Source organism: Gossypium arboreum, chromosome 12 (genome assembly GCF_025698485.1).
Source record: "Gossypium arboreum isolate Shixiya-1 chromosome 12, ASM2569848v2, whole genome shotgun sequence".
In the NCBI taxonomy this organism is placed as follows: Eukaryota; Viridiplantae; Streptophyta; class Magnoliopsida; order Malvales; family Malvaceae; genus Gossypium; species Gossypium arboreum.
Genome location: NC_069081.1, coordinates 53,382,734 through 53,404,281, shown reverse-complemented (window position 1 = coordinate 53,404,281; position 21,548 = coordinate 53,382,734). Strand labels below are relative to the sequence as shown.

The 21,548-nt window shown below is 32.6% G+C and overlaps 1 protein-coding gene across 1 annotated transcript; it reads right to left on the bottom strand.

Annotated features, from left to right (window-relative positions):
• Positions 1 to 416: 416 nt before the first annotated feature.
• LOC108478593 (uncharacterized) lies at positions 417 to 5,619 on the bottom strand. Its single transcript, XM_017781057.2, has 14 exons — positions 5,198 to 5,619; positions 4,481 to 4,543; positions 4,199 to 4,320; positions 4,052 to 4,090; positions 3,831 to 3,953; positions 3,641 to 3,760; positions 3,249 to 3,561; positions 2,887 to 3,158; positions 2,707 to 2,797; positions 1,727 to 1,868; positions 1,465 to 1,621; positions 1,269 to 1,385; positions 1,067 to 1,190; positions 417 to 969 (listed from the first exon to the last, which is right to left on the bottom strand). Exons 2-14 carry the CDS (start codon positions 4,493 to 4,495, stop codon positions 733 to 735), a joined length of 1,872 nt encoding a protein of 623 aa, XP_017636546.2. The 5' UTR covers positions 4,496 to 4,543; positions 5,198 to 5,619; the 3' UTR covers positions 417 to 732.
• Positions 5,620 to 21,548: the final 15,929 nt, after the last annotated feature.

The window sequence follows — 21,548 nt, the reverse complement described above, 5'->3', positions numbered from 1 at the left end:
AAATCAATTAAACCCTTTAAAATTTAAAAATTATAAAAATTATAAACAATTTTATAAAAAATTAAAAATTATTAAAAAAATAACAATACTGACCCAATAAAAAGTATGTAGTCAATTTTTATAAGTCTTATAACTATTAAATTTTAATGGGTTAGTATTGTTATTTTTTAATATTTTAATTTTATAACTTTTTCAATAAAAAATAAAATGCAATATAAGATAGCATGTGGGATTTTGTGATAATTTTACCACCCAAAGTATGAAGGCACCAAATATCTTAATTGAATGTGTAAATCCATTCTTTTCAAAAAAAAGAAAAAAAGAATGTGTAAATCCATTCCAAATAATATATTAATCTAATTTAGAATATTTCTAAATTATTCATAATTAATAATGGGTAAAAAGAAGTTGATTAATTCTTTATAAAAATAAAATACATATATATTTAAATACATATAAAACGAGTTTCGACACCAGTCGGAGTCCTCTTTGCTAGAACTTTCTGTGCGTATCTCCAAGTTTCGGTTTAACTTGATTGATGAGTCTGACACCTAAACACATACCGGTACCCGAGTTCGAGCAAGAAACATAAATTTCATTCTCTTATTTTATATATTTATTTTATCTAAAACTAGGGTTGAGCCAAGTTCAGTAGCCAAGGCCTCTGATCATGTATTACTACCAGAAAAGAATATAAACCAACTTCCTATTAGTACAAGACTAGCTACTTGATTAAACAGCAGGTCCTTCAAACCGAATATAGTCATACATAACTGCTTCGAATGAATCATGGCATCTTGTCTGAGTTAGAAAGATCGTATTATTCCCTCTCTGAAATCGATTTCCAGGCACATTTATACTATACAATCTGTACAATCCATGAATTCCATGTCTTGGCACAGCATTATCGTACCCGATTCTCTCCGTCGTAAAATGAGGTAGATTAGCATCGGGATTGTTGATTCGGACCTATGAAAGATGATGAGAAATGCAGTTTAAGTGAAAGACCAGCATTGACAAATGGTGGCTGAGGATGTGAGATGAGGTTTACTGTTATTATTTATACCTGAACTTCAGCATAGGAAGCTGCTGCCAAGGCCAGTTGGAGCGTGTAATTTCCTGCCTTGTTCACTTCCTGGAGTTCGTATTTAATCTGCCATGTGGTTGCCCTTGTCTCGTTTCCTATGCGCCTGTGATTGAAAATATTAGCACCAAAAAGAATATAAAAAAAAAAAAACACCCTGGGAAATGTAAGTTGAAAATGGCACCTGGGAACATGAGCAAAGAACCAATCCTTAGAATAATTGCTAACACCAACTGTAAAGACAAGATCACCGTCACGATAAATATCTGAGTACCGATCCCACAATCCGTATTGTCTAAATCTGTTACGTTACAAAACATGAAGTTGATGAAATCTGGGTTTGGAAAGCTTAGGCAGAAAGGTGTAGCCAAAAAGCTTACTTGTCGGCGTCATGGTTGAGGATTGAGTTAACAAATGTTGGGTTTGGTTCAGGTATGAAGAACTCAGCAGCTGTTCTGTCGGGAATCCCTATTTCCCACAATGTAGGGCCATTTCTTGGGGGATCGTATATAAGGGTACCCAAGTTGATCTTGTTTCCTGCAGTGAGAAATATGTATGTTTATGAATCTCCAATTAAAGCGAGTTTAAATGGTCTAGACGATCTTATTTCTTTGATCCCAAGAAATAGGAGATTGATTTTACCTGGTTGGATAGTGATTTTGAGATTTAATTTATAGTTTCCAATGAAACCATAGACCCATGCATAAAAATTATACTCCCCTGGTCGGACATTTTTTATAGTGAAACGGCCAGTGTTGCCTGTTTGAGTCCAAAACTGGTAGCCCTATAAATAGAAAAGAAGAAGACAAAAACCAGATGCAAAACTTGTTAGCACTACTAACCAACGTAGTCGGCACCAATACTTTAATTAAAAATCTATGGAAGTTTGCTTTTAGATTTATGGGCTGGTTTCCATGTAGTCTCTTAGATTTATGGAAGTTTGCTTTTCACATATAAATATATACTTAATAATCTAGTTTTTAATTACGGACATTAAAATATTTAATCAGTTTATAAAAAATTTAAATATTAAAGAAAAAATTAACTTAGGCCGATGTAAAATTTAAGTGATTTTACCTTCTTTCGTAACTTTTATATTATTAATATTTTAACATTTCAACCATTATATTTTATGCTCAATTCATGTAGATGATACATCTCATGTTTGACATAAATTAAAATTTTATAATTATTGATTTTATGTAAAATACTTTCTACCGTTAAATTCAATATGATAAATATGATAGAGATATCGGATTAATGTTTGGGCTGTTAAAAATTAATTGTATAAAAAGTTACAAAGGGTGTAAAACTATTAAATTTTATACTGATATAATTGGATCCCTTCCTAATATTAAATATGTTTTTAGTTGAAATGATAAAATCAAAAAGTAAAGTTAATATTTAGGTCTGAATCTGTGCATACGTATTTTCTAGATATTATATAAAAGTATAAAAAAACTCTTAAAATAATATTTATCCCTTTATAAAAATTAAGATAATCCTAATCAAAATTTTAAATATTAATTCGGACATATCATTATACAAATAAATATTAATACACATAAATATGTTTTTATGTTTTGATAATAGTTCGGATGCCGTGCACCCGTGATACTAACCTTTCCTTCCGTTTGCCATGATCCTGCATATCCAGGCGCTGCCAACCCCACAAACGCAGATTTCGCCTGCATTAGTTGCTTATCCAAGCTTCTGAACCCAGAAAACAAAGCAAGGATTAGGCAACAACACTGAAGTAATTGGATGAAGGGGACACAACAGAAGGAAAAAGAGACTCATACTGATCTCGCACTAGCAATTGACCATTAACTTCTCCTCGTTGTTGAGCATGAGGAAAATCTTCTGACACAGTGAAATTGTAAGGCCAACTTTGGATTTCTTCACGCAACTGTCTATTAGCATCATTCCACAGCGCCTTGCGATAATGACGAGCTTCATCCCAAGATGCCGAGTTGAGATACATAAAAACAGGGCCCAAAACCTTTTTCCAAGTCTCTCCTTTCTTATACAATACGTCCATCTCCGTCCCCGTATAATGAGTACTAACAAACATCTACATCGTGAAAGTGAAAGCATTCAAATAAGGAAGGAAGCTCATTTTATATACTTGTATGTTTGTGTTGGTTTGTAAGTTTAGACTTACGGAGAGGGCTGTGGGACCAACATGAGAAGTGAGGTCCTGCTTGTGCGGGCCACCAGTTCGGAACTCATTGCTAGGGGTGATCACCCAGAAACCGACAGCATCATCATCCGATATCCACCCATGAACCTTGTTATCTTTGTTCTCACTCGAATATTGGTACTTGTCGTCAACCTCTCCTTTAAGTTGTGGATTGGTTGGATTCGTCAACAGAACAGCTTCTTTGAAAGCTAGAACTTGACTGCGACTCTCATCTCGATCTTCTTGGCTAGGCATAATCCTTTGTTTTGTGTCTGATATCGCCATGAAATGAAACCTGAATCAATGTCACATTGTTTCATCAATTTAAGAAGTTTTTTTTTTTAAAGGATATTCAATATAGTTAATAGTTTTACTTGTCTTCATTGAGCTTAAAAGCTATCCTTATTTGATACATATGAGCATCGGGAAAATCTTCTTGCCGCTCCAAAATACCATACATATACAAGCCTGGAACGCCTCGTCGTACTATATACCTGGAAAAAACATGTTAAAATTAAGCACATGACCATAAAAAATGTTGAAACCTCGGAGAATGTTGCAAACCTTTTATCTACGTTTAAAGGAACTGAATTGCCATGGTCTTTTGTTATGTCCCACATTTTGGTGAAGGAAAGCTCAACTAACTCGTCAGTTTCTGTAATGATCTTGACGTGTTGTGTAGCTAATCTGCAGTAGCATGCAAATAAAAATAAAAATAGTGTTAATTAAAGATAAAACAGATGATATTCATAACACCATTAATGTAAAAACCGCGAATAACTTACTTGTCATAGGCTTCATTATCCCAGACAATGTCCCAATACCTAGAATATGTAATGAACTTTCAATTTTTTATTGTATTAAATTCAGTTAACATTGATTATCCAAAAACGGGAAAGGTGAAAAAAAGGAAACTATTTAAAAGTGCATACCCTTTGTTGTTGTTATTGTTTCTGGTTTCAAGCACATTAAGCATTCCCTTATATGTAATTCCTGATAAATGACCAGAAGGATTCTCTATAGTTACCTCAACAAGTCCATTATCAATAAAAACCTGAAAATGTATCCATTTGCTAATTAATAAATACTATGATTTGAAGAATAAAAAGTAAAATGAACCATGCATTTATCATTTATCATTTTTTTTTTACAAAAGAAAAGAAAATTTAATTATTCTTCATTTATCTTTTTGGAAGAGGAGAATTTAATCTTACTCTGTTATCTTCCATATGCAACTCGACTTTACGAGACTTCTTTTTTCACCATTTAAGATTTTTCTGCAATTCAGACAAAGATGTACAAATTATATATAAATATAAATTTTGACATACTAAATAAAAAGTTATTGTCATAGGAAAAAAAAATATTTTGACCTTTAGACATATAAAACAAATGTTGGAAGATAAACAAAACAAAAAGAAAGCAGGGTCACTACCAACATTCTTCAAATAATTTTGAAAAAGAATAAAAAAGAAATTTGATCATACTTAGCACCCTTGGAACTTGAGCTTGAAACCTTTACTTTGAAAAATTTAAACTAGTTTAAGAATAAAAAGGTAAAAAACCATGCATTCACATGCTTATGTTAACCAAAAAAATGTTAACTAAAAAGAATTTTTAGGCCACCCAAAAAGCATTACCATAGGGAAAAATGAGGAACTTTTACCAACTCTTACTAGAAGTTACTATCAGATTTCACAATTCAGTGATGCCTTGAGGTGTAGGTTAAAAGTGTGAAAAAGTGATGGTGTCCAAAACCAGTAGGCTGATATAGATAACAGAAAGAGATGAAGAAAAAGACATTTATAGAACAAAAAAAGAAAGAACCCAAAGTTTAATTCCAAATTGAAATTGAAATACGATTATCAGCAAACACATAAAACAGAGCAAAACAGAGGGAAAACAGGGGATGGGAGAAAGAAAGAAAGAACCTGGGTGGGATATCTGCAGAGAAAGCTGAGAAAAGGAGTAATGAAAAGTGAACGATGATGAAAACCCAAAAAACATGGTGCCTGGAGTGAATCTGGTTTAGCTGCATCACCTTCTCCTTCATTCTTAGTGGAGTGAGTGATCAAACAATAAAAGGGTGGAATTACTGATGGTGTTTGTGTTTTTCCACAACATTAAATGGGAGAATCACAGAAACTTAGTAAGGAAACCAAAGAGCATAGATGGAAAGAAATCCAACATGATAATGTACAATGTTTCCACAGCAAAATGAAGAAAAAAGAGAAGAAATCAATGAATGTTGTGGTTAGACAAAGGGCTCTTTGCTAACACTTTAACTTTTCGTTACAAAAATATGGCAAGGGATACTTAATGACTTTTAGAAACGTGCACAAGCCATAATGCTACAGTCAGATGGACATTATAGAAGTAGTCTATATATTTTTTGTGAATAAAAAAGTAGTCTATATTATTTATTATAAATATACATACATATATGCTCATATATATTATATATTGTGTCAGGCAATCGAGATTTATTTTATAACTTAGTCCTTTTACGTGAGTATGTGTTTATTTTTATTTTTAATGTTTTTATTTTAGATAATTAATGTAAGTGAATGTTATTATAAATAATTAAAACATATATAATATTCTAAAATAAAAAATGAACCATAATTTAAGTAATTGTACCATATTATACATATACAATGTAAAAAAGAAAAACATTTGCAAATTCGTACCTTTTATTTTCAAGTTTCATCTTTTGATATTTACAAAATTCAATGTAAAATAAATTGATTATGTTAAATATGTATTAAATTATATTGCTATTTTCAATTCGAAAATAAATTATTTGTATGTATTTTTTTATAGTAACACTTGTTTATATATAGTATTTGATATTCAAAATCACAATAAATGAATCAACCTTTTAGGTTGTTTAAAATTTAAGACTAATAAAATGAGTTTATTTGTATTTAACAAAATATTTAATTCAATTAGTTAAAAACAATACAGTTTAGGCATGGAGATTTTAGTATTCTAGATTTTATTTTATCTTATAAAAAGAAAAAAACATTTTACAATTATATATATGCACATATAAAGAGAGAAGAGATTGAAGTTATTCAAGAATTAAACTCAAGATTGGTATTAACTAAAGATTTATCAATTTATTTGTTACTTTACCGTTGTTCAACAACCATTGTGAGTAGATTTTGATAAAATTTATTGTAACCCCCGAACCTCCAACTGGCGGACTGAGGCGTTACATTAAAAGTAGACTTAAACTTGATTTATTATTTTTATAAATTTTAGCAAAATATTTGGCAATTTGCCATAATAAAACAATTGAAACTATTGAATCATAATTGAAAAACAGGGTACTTCAATACTATTGGCCAAATAGGCTACTCAGAGTGCGCCAAACAGTTTGTAAAATATATTCATAGTAAGAAACATATTGTAACACCCCTTACCCATATTCGACGCCGGAATAGGGTACAAGGCGTTACCAGACATAAACTCACACAATCATACAAACCAAGATATGAATTTTTTTCCAAATTTAAAATTTTTCATTCACATGCATATCATCCCTATTGCGGGCTTACGAGGCCCAAAACATACATTGGAGGTGGTTTGGGACTAAACCGAGAACTTTGGAAAACTCAGAAAATTTTCATTAAAATAGGGATCACATGCCCGTGTGGCTTGGGACAAGCCCGTGTGGGTAGGCCGTATGGTCACACATGCCCATGTCCTCAACCCATGTAACTCTTTGTTTATGACGTCATGCACAATTTGGGGTCACACGGTCAAGTCACACGCCTGTGTCCCGGGATCGTGTCCTTCACACGGCTGAGACACCTGGCCATGTCTCTGCTCGTGTGGCCAAGAAAATGGCTATTTACCAAGCCATTTGCCACCTTCATTTGCGCGCTCAGATACACACTTTCAATGGTACTTAACATGGCACAATTAAGCTACCAACACAATCATAATCAAGGCTTAAACATATCAAAACAATTATTTACTGTTCATAACAAAACTGTCCACTTGAGTCATAGTCACTAAATTATTTATATCTTGAGCTACAGAACTCCAAATTAAGATCTGCTTGATTTTTCCGAAACTAGGCTCAAATATCTTCCTACCATAAAATTTTCAGAATTTATGGTTTATCCAATAAGTACAATTAATTCTTCAAATTCATCCCTCTGCTACTTGACATTTTTGACCTTTCTTCACTAAAAATTAATTATCTCTTAGTACGAGATTCGGTTGATGTTCTCATTTTTTCTCTTGAAAATAGACTCATTAATAATTTAAACATATAAATTTTAACCCCCAAGTATTTTTATACAATTTTTAATGATTTTCAAAAGTCAAAACAGGGGAACCCGAAATCATTCTGACCTTTTCTCATAAAAATTCAAATATCTCATAAAATGAAATTTTTTTTCTTACATTGTTTCTTCTATGTAAAACTAGACTCAATAGGGTTTAATTTAATATTTTGTTAAACCTCTAATTTGATTTCCACAATTTTTGGTGATTTTTCAAAATTATACTACTGCTGCTGTCCAAAACTATTTTAATGCTAATTTTACTCTTTCATGATTCCCTTGTACTAACTTTCATTAGCATACCATTATATAACCACATCACACAATGACATTGGCATAGGCATATGAGTAATTAATATACTTGCAACCCATTAGCCAATATAATCCAATTTATATGGCTACATACCAAATCAAATCCTTATTCATTACAAGCCAATACATTTGGCCATATCATAATGACACATACACAAAATGACTAAGTCCCTATACATGCCATAAACTTAAAAGGTTTGTATTCATTTTTACCCACGATGATAGCTTGATAGTATGATGGCATATCCGGTGATCTCCAACCCGAGCTAGCTAAATTAACCTATAAGACATGGGAAAAGAAGGGGGGTAAGCTATATAATATAGCTTAGTAAGTTCATATGCAAATAATAAACTATTATCATTCATTTACTTTATCCATCCATAAGAGTACTATAATTTCAATTGGAATTAGATTTTAAGATTTTAGATTTTAAGATTTCTACTCATTCATTTATAGGGCTTACTCTTTAACTTATAAACACCATTTACATGCCTTGGCATTAGCCTAGCCACTATAGTCTTCCCATTATAACATATCACATTAACTAACAGGTTATTTCCATCCTCTTAATCACATGCACATTATTTGTGAGTAATCATAATTTCAACATATAGTTCAGCCACCTTTCACTTGTCTAAGCTCGTATCTTACTATATTCTCATAATATCTTTATTCGGCAATTATGTCTGTCTTTCTTTTACTCATATCCAAAGAGACACAATTTAAATAAATGAACCGTAAAATATTACAAATCAATTAGGCTCCTAAGCCTATCACATGATCATTATCAAATCTTATCATGCATCCATTCATCATAAATATAGATCATTTGTCACAAGGTTATCAATATTTCACAAGTATAACTTGTTCATGTATATTCTCACCAAGAATTCATCATATACCAAACTCACTTCACATAAGTTCTGTGTATATACCTGTACCACTCGAAATATGGTCGCATACTTTTTCATTCTTAACATTCCCGTTGAAATACAATTCAAGCACATAATCATATTAGATCACATCTTAATTCGGCCCAACAGCCTAACACGTAATCATCATTTATATTTATCATATATCCAACATCACAAGTATGTGCACTATCCATCACAATGGGTAATAAACAATTATTTCCACAATAATTATGAATTTACAATTATAGGCTTACGTACATTCCTGTTTACTCGTAGTAATTTCATTCTCATACTCATATTTGATTTACCCGTTGAACCACATTGGAATACTAAGGATGCTCGGGGATCTCATACTCATAATACCATATCAATGCCATATCTCGGATATGGTCTTACATGAAATATCATATCAATGCTATGTCCCTGACATGGTCTTATACAAAATCACATACCGATGCCATATCCCAGACATGGTCTTATACAAAATCACATACCAATGTCATATCCTAGATATGGTCTTACATGAAATATCATATCAATGCTATGCCCCTGACATGGTCTTATACAAAATCACATACCGATGTCATATCCTAGACATTTGTATTCTACCCTTAAGGTTAAATCAGGATTTCTCGTTTCTCAAAACTTCATCAAAATCGTCATTAATCAATTTCATAAAAAAATGTATACAATTCATGCAATATCAAAATATTAAATACATAACATAAGGTTGCATTATTTACGCATGAACTTACCTCGACACCAAAATGGCAAAAGGGACCTAACCGTCAATTTCTCATTTTTCCCCCATTCTAGGTCCGAACCTCGTTTTTTTTATCTATAATGTCACATTTATTCTATTTATTAGTCATATTAGTCAATGTGATCCAAAATCATACTATGGAAAAATTATGTTTTTCTAAACTTTGTCATATTTACACTTTTACCCCTAGGCTCCGTAAAATGATTTTTATTCAATTTCTTTGCAATTTAAGCCTAGTTGAATCATTTTCATAACTATATAATCTCACAATTTCCACTAAATCACACTTTTATGACAAATTTTATAACTTTTACAAATTAGTCCATTTTAGCGTTTTCACTAAAAACTACTTAGTAAAAGTCATTTAACACACAAAAAACATTCATATTCCTCCCTTAAACATCAAAATACAGACATGTAACACATGGTAAATTTTTAAACATCAATCCTAGCTCAAATAAATGGTAGAAATAGATAAAACTTGTTACGGGAATTGTAAAAAACGTAAAAATCATTAAAAATGGGGCTAGAACGGACTTACAATCGAGCTTGGAAGCTTGAAAAACCCTAGCCATGGTTTCTCCATGCAAGTTTCAGCCAAGAGGTTGAAGATGGACAAAAATTGACTTTTAATTTTGTTTTTAATTCATTTTAATAACTAAATGACCAAAATGCCCTTGATGAAAAACTTTGGAAACATGCCTAACCATGTCCATTTTTGTCCGTAAACTTAACCAATAGTATAATTACCATATAAGGACCTCCAATTTAAAATTTCATAACAATTGGACACCTCTAGCATGTAGAACTCAACTTTTGTACTTTTTACGATTTAGTCCTTTTGACTAAATTGAGTGCTCAAACGTCAAAATTTTCAAACAAAATTTTCACGAAATCATTTCATGAAATTGTAGACCATAAAAATATAATAAAAAATAAATTTTCTTACGTCATATTTGTGGTCTCGAAACCACTGTTTTAACTAGACCCTAAATCAGGATGTTACACATATACTTTGTTTCAAAATGCAAGATTGATATTTCACGTCACCCCAAAATATACATATGCATGTTCCAAAACAAATATAGGTGATGCTCACAACAGAGGTCGCTTTTTCTGACTGACTCCTTTTAACAAGCCCTTTACGTCATGGTACCACTAAGAAAAGGGAAAGAAAGGGAGTAAGTTCGAAAGAACTTAGTAAACTCTAAAATTTAAAAATGCTCGAACCTTTCCAATCAAGTTACAAGAGTAGAGATAATACAACATATATATACATATTTATAACTTATTAAGTCAACATTCTACACGCAGTAACATTTGTGCATATACCCCACACATATATCAATGCCGAATACCTATATTTGGCAAATAGTATTGATATGATCTCGCTTCGGTGAAGTGATTCAAGTCACTTAGATGCCCAATCATAAAATGGAGAAGTTTCGTTCAATTTGGAGTTTATTTGAATTCGGCTGAATGTAGGCTTAAACAAAAGGGGTTTCAAAGAGTGTTAAGATAGAACAAGTTTAGTTACGACTAGATAAGAAGTAAAGTAAGTTTTAAGGTGGATAGTTGGATGAAATTGGCTTAAGACCAAGGAAGAACCAATACTATAGGAAGCATTGACCCGAACCTTATACGAGGCTTAAGATGGATGGAAGATGGAAGATAGGACCTTGACCCACTATCTATTGAGAGATAGGAACTAGAGGTATAACGGGTTGAACACCACACTTGGGGTTGAGTGGTAAGTTCAAAGAAACAAGAAAGACGCCACTAGCAAGCTAGATAAGTCTACTTGAGTCTTAAATGAAATGAGAGAGTTGAATAACTCACAAATGTTATAAACATTCATAAAAGTATCAAAGTCTCTCTTACAACTAATGAGCTTTATATTTATAGCTCAATACATAAGCTAGCTGAATGGGCACTAAGATAACCGAATGGGCAGCTTTGTATTCAGCTTAATTAAGTTGGAAACTTCCTTGAACCTTCCAAAACATCCCTTGATGCTTCCTAGGCTGCTTGATTAGTTGAAGTGAAAGATGAGATGAATGGAGCTGAATATGATCAGCCAAGAGATGTGAACAGCCTTTAAAGGGGTTACCTTGAATAGCTGAATAGTTTTGGACTTTAAATGGCAGCTTAGGCACTCTAATAGCCTCCCAAATGATTCAGCTAAATTTTAGATGCTTGGGACATATATCACCTCTAATTAAGTATTAATTGCATCTTGAACACATAAATGGGTAGTTTGCATTGAGCTGATTCATTCCCTAATTTCATTGCATGTATGTGCTGGTACATTGGTTGAATTAATTGAGCTACTTGTTCATGAACTTGAGGCATGTGCCTTGTGAATTCAATGTGTGCCATTAAAACTGTACAAGCCCTTTTGGAGTGTATGGATGGACAGATTCATCCCTCTTAATTAATTTCATGCATGAACAGATTGAACAGCCACATTCTTCATCTTTAAGAAATGCATATGACATGAATTTGAGTATTCATGTGATCGGTCACAATGCACCTTTATTAAAGTTGATTCTTGAAGGGTTCTAGTAGCTTTTGTGTTCATGCATTCAGTTAATTGAAGAATCATTCTTGGGACACCAATCGATCATACATGTGAACATGAATGGAGACTTATTTGAAATTCGTATGTGCATGTATCTCCTTAAATTCGGTCCATTGTATCTTCAATTTACATGCATATTCAGCCTCCAAGGTGAAAAGCCTACAGACAAATTAATACTCAGTTAAATGCAACATTAAGACACAATTTAGACACCATTTAATTTGTCTAAACTTTAGACACAATTAAAATATCTTAATCTAAGACACATTAAAAAGTTGTACTTATTATAAATATTAATTAAACTTAAGACACATTAAAATGCTGTACTAATTAACATGCATTAATAGACTTAAGACATATTTAAGACTCAACTATAATTAACTAAAAATAACTAAATCATAATTAATGTTTTATTCCAGCAACTAAAATGCATAAATTAAAATGAGATAGAATTGAGCTCAATGAGCTAGGAGCGAGCTAGATAAGCTGAGGAAAACTAAGAATGAGCTCATTGAGCTGAAATTAAGCTTCATTTTGCACTTGGGCCCCTCGTGTTTAGGCTAATCCAGGTGTCGTCGAGCTGTATCGAAACATGATGCGGCCTGGGCCGTATCAAGTATTCCAAGGTGAACTCTATTACTGGGTGAATACCTTTTGCCCCTACTTCCCAAAAAACAGTTGCCTTAACATCAACAGAACAAATACTTCCCTTAAGGAATGTGAATGCTACCAACACTTACCCTTACTAGCTCAGACATATTAATTGACCAGTACTTACACGCTTACCAAATTTAATTTCACTAGGGCAGATACTATACACCAAGCACAACTACTTAGCGGATACACTACGTACTCAACACAATAATATGATTAAGATTTACCACTTATCATACATTGTAATTACATTATCAAACATTCCTACTTAGTGTCTCATTCCTCTCTTCAAATATACATAACATGCATTATAAACAACAAATAAAAATTTACATTTTCTTACTCTTTTTCTCGCCCTTTCTTGTGCTAACCTCTAATCCCATATTTACACATCAAAACAAATATCATAGTCCACATCATTTCGATCACATGCATGTTCCCATAAGTTTAGGGCTCTTTTCCATAGTTCACAACTAACATGCCCTACCGATGCTAGTACCTATATTGTTAGGCTGGTTAGCAACTAACATGCCCTACTAAAGACCCAACACACACACCAATCTGGTTAGCAACAACCATGCCATTCCAGTGGTCTATCACATCTGTCAATCTAGTTAGCAACTACCATGCCCTACCAATGGCCCATCTTATCTGGATATTGAGTTTGTACAGCAAGGAAGTCGTGTTTGTTTCTTGTCACTTATATGCACATGCAAATAATTACATGCAATAGTTTTCCATATTTTATGAGGACGATTTCACCTAGATTCATAAACTGTAACTATGACAACTAGAATTTAACAGTATGCAAAAACTCATAGGAAACCCATAAATAACTAACACAAACTGGATACTCACTGATTAGAAACCTACAGAAGGTCTCAAGGAAGTTGGTTACATATCAAAGTCTTTTGTTACTCTCCACAGTCTTCTCTAGCTTCTCAAACACTTACTAGTTCTTCTTTGACTAAGAACTCCCTCTTAATCGAGGTACAAAAATAAAAACAAAGTAAAAGAAAGAAAGAAGAACCCCCACTGTATCAACCATTAGAGTTGATTCAACACCCCTTGGTGGCTGACACATCAATCTATAGACACTCATTTCTACCAAACATCCCTCCTACCACCAATCAAAGCGGTAAACTTTGCTTGTACTCATAAGAAACCAACTAAACAAGTCACTCAACTACCTAAACACATCAAGCTGTCATTTTAGTATTTTAGTTAAAAAACAACTAGGTTTTAACAAGGAACCAACTAAAATTGAACAATATACTTACGTGTCATAAGCAAGCATGGTAGCTGTTCTACATCTGCGACCTTACCCGCCGCACTCACAAAGAAGACTATCGGGTACAACAATCTGCCACTAATGGACTCTACATACCATATAAAACATACCACTTGGCGGATATTTATAGAAAGGTCCGCCAACACAAAGCTCACAAAGAGAATTCACTGATTGACGGGTTCTCCACATCAACCACACCAAGACATATAGATCAATAACCTACACTTCGCCAAAAGACGAATCTTCAATCAAGTCTTTACAAACTTACTTAGTTAGCCAAACAATCCACCAACCATGGCGCAACAACCAGTACTAACTTATCCTAGTGGATAGGGCGCATTTTTCCATCCATGGCTTATACTTAGCCTACAATCTGCCTACACAATCCATCCATAGGGACTGCCATGGGCGAATATTTATCATATAAAATAAAAATGAACAAATACAATATGCATAAAATTAATAAAACATATTAGATTATGACACACTCATAATGTGGAAAAAATATTTAAATAAAAATATGTATTAAAAGTTTATATAAAAAGTAAATGAAGTTTTGGTCCGAAATTAAAATTTTAAAAATTGTGGTGTTTTAGGTTCACACTTTTTTATTTACTAATTACTAATGTCACATGTGTTGCGCCATATCATACATATACAATGTTAAAAAAAAACATGTTGCAAATTCACATTTTTATTTTCAATTTTCATCTTTTGATATTTACAAAAATCAATGTAAATAAACTGATTATAGTAATCATGTATTAAATTATATTGTTATTTTCAATTCTAAAATAAATTATTTGTTGTTATGAATATTTTATTAAATAGATTTCCATCAAGATCAAGATAAGTTTTGATGTACTTTAAATTCTAATAGTCATTAGAAGTAGATCTCCACTTCATTTATACTTCTTATGAATATAAATAAAGACTTTGGAGAAGTTTTGTAAATATTCCCATTGATCAATAAAATACGCTCTCTCTTTTGCTCTCTTATTTTCTTTGCTCTTTACTTTCTGCCTGTTTATTATATAACATGTTATCAGCACAATTCTCTTATATTTTATAATACAATCACTCCAAATCTGTTGCTCAAGCTGTTGTTAATTACCTTCTAGAGCTATTGCAATTTCAATCTTCAATTGGGGCTTACACACTATTGGTAATCATTATCCAAAGAAAGTTATATAATCCTTATGTGGGGTGATGACAGTGATGTTACAGATTTTCAGGTATATTTTACTATGATTTATTTATTATATCATGTTTATTATATATGGAGAATAATCATGACAACATGAATAGATAAATTCTGATTTGAAATCCACGTATGTTTGTGATGGTGAAATGAAATAAAGAATCTATTGGGACATTTATAAGTTTATCGTAGTAAATCTATTGCATTTCCTGAAGTGAAACAAGTGCAAAAGAAAATAAAAATCAATATTATTCCAATATTTGGTAGTATAAAATTAGTTGAAAACTCCAAAAGAGCTAATATATTAATATCTTGTGATGGTTAATCCATTGGTTTTAAAAGATATTCATAATGAATCTTTGTAACATCCCTATCCCGACTCTGTTGTCAGATTAAGGTTATAAAGTATTATCGAGCTAAACAGAACATTTAACTTCATTTCATTGATCAAAGACAATATTTGAAAACAAATCTTTTCGAGGAAAGGGGGAATGATACATGCATGGATGGGGTAAATTTATTAAAGTCAATTCAACCAAGCTGCCAATTTTTAAAATGAAAAAAATTAGTCAACTTGAGATGAATTTTTGGATGGGATCCATGCATTTATTGTAACAGTCTAGTTTTGACCCTAGTCAAAATAATAGTTTCGGGACCACAAATCCGAGTCTGAAAAATATTTTAATATTATTTTCTGTGTCTGTGATATGTGAACTTATGTCTGTGAAATTTCTGTGATTAAATTTGTCTGTTTCTGTGCTTAATTATGAAAAAGGATTAAATTCGCGTAAAGTGTAAAAGTTGAGTGCTAAATGTTAAAGCACCTAATTGGCTTGGCTTTTAAAATAAAGGTCCTTGCATGTCAAATTTACCATTTATATTAATGGTAGACAATGATGGACATTAGTTGGTAGAAATTTAATGGTATATGTCATGTGCAAATTGGTAAAAGTTGAAATAATGTTAATTAAAATAAAAACAAAACAAAAGGTAGCGATATTATGATGCATGTTAGTAGAAAATCAGCAAAAGAAAGAAGGGTTTGAAGCTTTTGTACATTCGGCACTTTGGTAGCTAAATTGAGGTACGAAATTTGTTCTGTTTTTGATAATTTCTACGTTTCAGTGATCGTTGCTTCGTATTCTTCAAAACCCATGTCTGAATTTCTGTTTCTGTTAAAGATTTCATGAAATTCCATTGTTGACATCATGAGTTTTGTGATGTTTTTGGATGAATTATAAAGGCTTGGTAGATGATTTATAAGTTTTGTCTTTGAATTTTGATGAAATAGAACTATTTGGGCTAATTTGTGAAAATAAGGTTTTGAAGGACTAAATTGTGAATTAAATATGTTATTTGGGCTGGTATGGAAGCCATGTATATTCGGCCAAGCTATAGTCTTGGTGAATTTTGCATATTTGTGATTTTGTGGAAAATGGACTAAATTGTCAAAGTGTGAAAATGTAAGGGCTAAAATGCAAAGTGCTCTAAATATGTGTTAATGGATTATTTTGAATGACATGAATGATTGAATGGTTGGATTTTAATTTTAATAGATCAAGAACAAATAAAATCTGACTTAGCTCGAAGGAAGTCCAAAATAGTTGAATAGTTGACTCGTTTCATCCGAAATCTATTCAAGGTAAGTCAAATTACAATTATGTGTTAAATTTACTAATTTCCACATATATAAATTGTAATCTATATTGGATGGCCTTGAGAGCCTGATGAATATCTTTCGAGTAAAGCCTGATAATTTGTTAGTATCCTAAAAGCTCTGTATACTTCTAAAGGAATATTGACATCTATCTGAGATATCGTGTAACACCGTGTTTGGGACACATGCCTCGACTGAGATTTACGTATAAGACCATGTCTGGGACATCGACATCGTATTTGATTTCGTGTAAGACCCTGTCTGGGACAGAGGCATTGATATTGAATTACATGTAAGATCACGTTCGGGACGTCAGCATTGTACTTGTTTACGAGTATCTGTATCGTTTCTGAACAGTCTATTGATAGAGTACGAAATATGAGAATGAGCATATGAAATGTATAACTTATACAGGTACGTATGAATCGTACTAAAATTCTGAATATAAAAGACTTTGTCTCTGTGAAATATGTGTGGAATTTGGAAATGAAGCATGACATAAATGCAAACAAAAGGAGCACGGTTAAGCTTATGAATTATTCTATGAAATGGCTATAAATCTTTATGGTTGAATTGTACTTATATGATTTAGTAATTAGACCAATTGTATTTGGGTTACTAAGCTTTTTGTAGCCTACTCTGTGTGATTTCTGTCTGTTTTACAGTTATCGTAGCTACTGAAGACTCGAGGATAGTCGAGGATCGTCACCATACTATCGAACTCATTTTGGTACTTCTTGAAAGTGTAAATATTTTAAAGTATGGCATGTATAGGCTAGAAGGTCTATGTATTAAGTTTTGATTTGTAAATATATGTTAGGCCATGAGAGTTGGCTAGCAAATGGTATGAATGTGTTAAATTTTGATATGGTTTTGAATGGGTTATTGAATGATGATCATTTAGTTGTAATAAATCATGTTTTGAGCATGGAATTGGCTGAAAATTGTTGTATGAATGTTGTTGAACATTGCTAGTAGGAAAGACTCATGTAGGGGTGACAAGTTGGCTTAAACCAAGCCTGCATTGTGTGTAATATCCTGATTTTGGGCCTAGTTGGAATAGCGGTTTCGTGACCACAAAATCAGAGATAGAAATAATTATTTTATGATTATTTTAAGGTCCATGATATGATTGCATGATTGTGTGAAAATTTCGTGAAGAAATTTTATGCATAAAGTGCTTAAATTGAAATTAGGGACTAAATCGAATAATTTGTAAAACTTGCATTCTAGAAGTTTCTAGTATGAAATTGTTTTGAAATATTAATTAGGAGGTCTTAAATAGCAATTTTACCAATTTCTAAGTCTATGGACAAAAATGGACATGGATGGAATTTTTGGAAAGTTTAGTAGTAAGGGCATTTTGGTCATTTAGGGTAAAATGAATTAAAATACAAAATTAAAGCCAATTTTGCTCATCTTCAACCCCATGGCCGAATATAGCAAGGAGAAACCATGGCTAGGGTTTTCAAGCCTCCAAGCTCGATTGTAAGTCCGTTCTAGCCTCGCTTTTAATGATTTTTACGTTTTTGGAATCCCGGTAGCTCGATTAAGCTTATGCTAGCAATAATTCAACCTAGGGTTCATATTTGGAAAAATACCCACAGGTAAAATTTGTGTATTTTGGTGTTTTATGATAGAATATGAGGTTTTAAATTATGTTAGACAACTTGTACTACTCAGTTTTAAGTGAAAACGAGCAAAAGGGCTTAATCGGTAAAAATACCTAATAATCATAAGTACATGTTAGAGTGAGAATTTGATGTTGCCATAGAAGGCAAAAATGATCAGCATGTCATAAAACATAAGAAAATAGGCTAAATTTTAATTTACGAGCTTTGGGGCAAAAGTGTAAATATGCAAAAGTTTAGGGGCAAAACTATAATTTTTCCAAAATATGATTTTGGGTCAATTTGTATAATGTGAGTCCTAATTAGACTATATTTTAAATGATAGAGTAAGGAAAACTAAAATTCGGGCTAAAATGGGGAAAATACCAAGTTGTGGACGAAATGGTAAAAGTAGCCATTTTCGCATACGAGGTAAGTTCATGTGTAAATAATGTAGCACAATTGTTATTTTTAAGTTATTGATGTTAATTATATGATATGCTGATTTTTAATCGTGAAATATTATGCTTTGTGGTTAATGTTGAGTAATATGCAAATTATGTTTACTACTTTGATAAATATGAATTGCTATCGAGTATCGGTTCCGATATTCCATGGAAGACGGAAAATGTGAGATCGAGGAAAAAAAGCCCGTTTGAACCTTAGGAATAGATTAGGATACAAGTGACATGTCACTAGGATGGTTGAGCATCCGAACTCGTTGAGTTGAGTCCGAGTTCACTTATGGATGCGAATGTCCGAACTCGTTGAGTTGAGTCCAAGTTCGAGAGATGTAACTAGGCGTCCGAGCTTGTTGAGTTGAGTCCGAGTTCACTTATGGATGCGAATGCCCGAGCTCGTTGAGTTGAGTCCGAGTTCACTTATGGGCGGGTTACATGGTAGCTTGGCTACATATGTGGCACTTATGTGCAAACTTTCCATGTATCCGAATTATATTCCGATGTGTTCAACGGGTAAAATTCTACTCAAATGGAGGAATACTCGAGATGAAAGGGATGTATTGGTAAGTGTTGTGAAATGAATACTTTGAACAAGTATGTACTTAACCCTCGGGTTGAAAACTCGATATAATAACAATATGGTAAGATGATAAATGAAAATGTGATATGAATGTCTCGGTGATGATTATGTAAATGATGTTTTATGTTTGCGTATATAGTTGTGTTACTTGCTATTTGCATGTGAGCTTACTAAGCATTTATGCTTACTCCCTCCTTTTCATTCCTTGTAGTGTTGACAAGCCAGCTCGGAAATCGAGAACGGTCGGAGGCACACTCACACTATCCGTATACCATCTTGGAATAATGGCTTGTATATTTTGAGTATGGCATGTATAGCATTAAAATCATTTTGTATATATGGTCTTATGATATGGTTATTGAGTGGTATGGAAATGCTTGGTAATGATTAGCCATTGGAATGGCTAATCATGATCATATTTGGTGTTATATATGCTAAATTGCTAGCTAATCCATGGAAACCATGAAATAGGTAAAATTTACCATAAAATAGATTCACACTGCAATAGTGATGTGAGTTTAAAAAATCATTAAAAATAGTAGAGATACAATTAGATGATTAATAAAATATGGAATTGAAGAATTATGAGTCTATTTTCATATGGATGGAACAAAACAGGTATATGAGTTATATTTTATGAGATGTTTAAATTTTTGTGAAACAGGTCCAGAGCGATTTCTGGATCCCCTGTTCTGACTTTGGAAATTCACCATAAATTTTACAAAGATAATTAAAAGTCATTCTTTATATGTACAGATTCCTTATTGAGTCTAGTTTTATTAGAGACAAACGGCATAGTCATTGAAGCTCTGTACAGGGATATATCTGATTTGAAATACATAGAGGTCGAGTAGTGAACCACGAAGCAGGGAGACTTTAACTAATAAACTGTACTAATTGGCCTGTAAAAATTAGTAGATAGATATATGAGTCTAGTTTCAGGAAAAATTTACGGAATTGGATTTGAGTTTGAACTCGAGATATGATTTTAAAGCGACTATGATGCGATTAGCCGACTTGTTTGGAAATTTTAAAATGAATTGTATGAGCTGTTTAAGTAATGAATTAAGTCTGTTAACACCTCGTGTTCGACTCCGGAGACGGTCTCGGGTACGGGGCGTTACATTGTGCCACACGGTTAAGACACACGGGCGTGTCATATGGCCGTGGGCTTAAGTCAGTAGCTAGCTAAGTACCACATAGCCATGGCACACGGCCGTGTCTGTTGGCTGTGTGAAAAAGTCAATATAGGACCTCTTTTTGGCACAGTTGGATCATATGGGCGTGTCTGGTATCCGTGTGTGTCACACGACTTAGTCACACGGACCTGTGACTTTAACAGTTTTGAAAGATTTGGTTAAGTTCTAAAAATTTTGAATGTGTTCGTTTTAGTCCAGACCTTTCTTAAAAGTACATTTTAGGTCTCGTAGACCATCTTAAGAGATGATTGCTTATGAAATGATGTTATATGATATCTGTGATTCTGAATTGGTTTGAAATGTTTTGTTTGTCTGGTAATGCCTCTTACCTATTCCGGCGACGGATACGGGATAGGGGTGTTACATTTATGGTCTTAGATATCTCATAAAGTTTGAAGATCTGTCTTTTATCTTCGAAATCCACTTTGAATCACTCGATTTTGAGTTCGAGAACTCAAGTTATGATTGTTTTATTGAAGACTATGCAAGCAAAATTTCTGGACAGGATTATGATGAGAATTATGAGTTTTAGGCTTTTAATTCGAGTTTAAATTATATAGTGATCGGGTTTTAGGCTTAATTTTTACTATATATGAGCCCAATATTGTATTTATCTGCTCTTATTATTTTATTATTCCAAAATTTTAATAATTATTAAGTAGTTTAAGTTAGTTAGAAGGTTTATGTCAACAAGAAAGTTTAGTTTAAAACTACTACTTATTTAGATTAATTAGAGATCTAATACACTTAAGAGTTTTAT

Coding starts and splice junctions, on each gene's coding strand:
- LOC108478593 (XM_017781057.2), bottom strand. Junction 3,761..3,830: donor CCTTTAAACGTAGATAAAAG/GTTTGCAACATT, acceptor TGTTTTTTCCAG/GTATATAGTACGACGAGGCG. Junction 3,159..3,248: donor TTGGTCCCACAGCCCTCTCC/GTAAGTCTAAAC, acceptor TTCACGATGTAG/ATGTTTGTTAGTACTCATTA.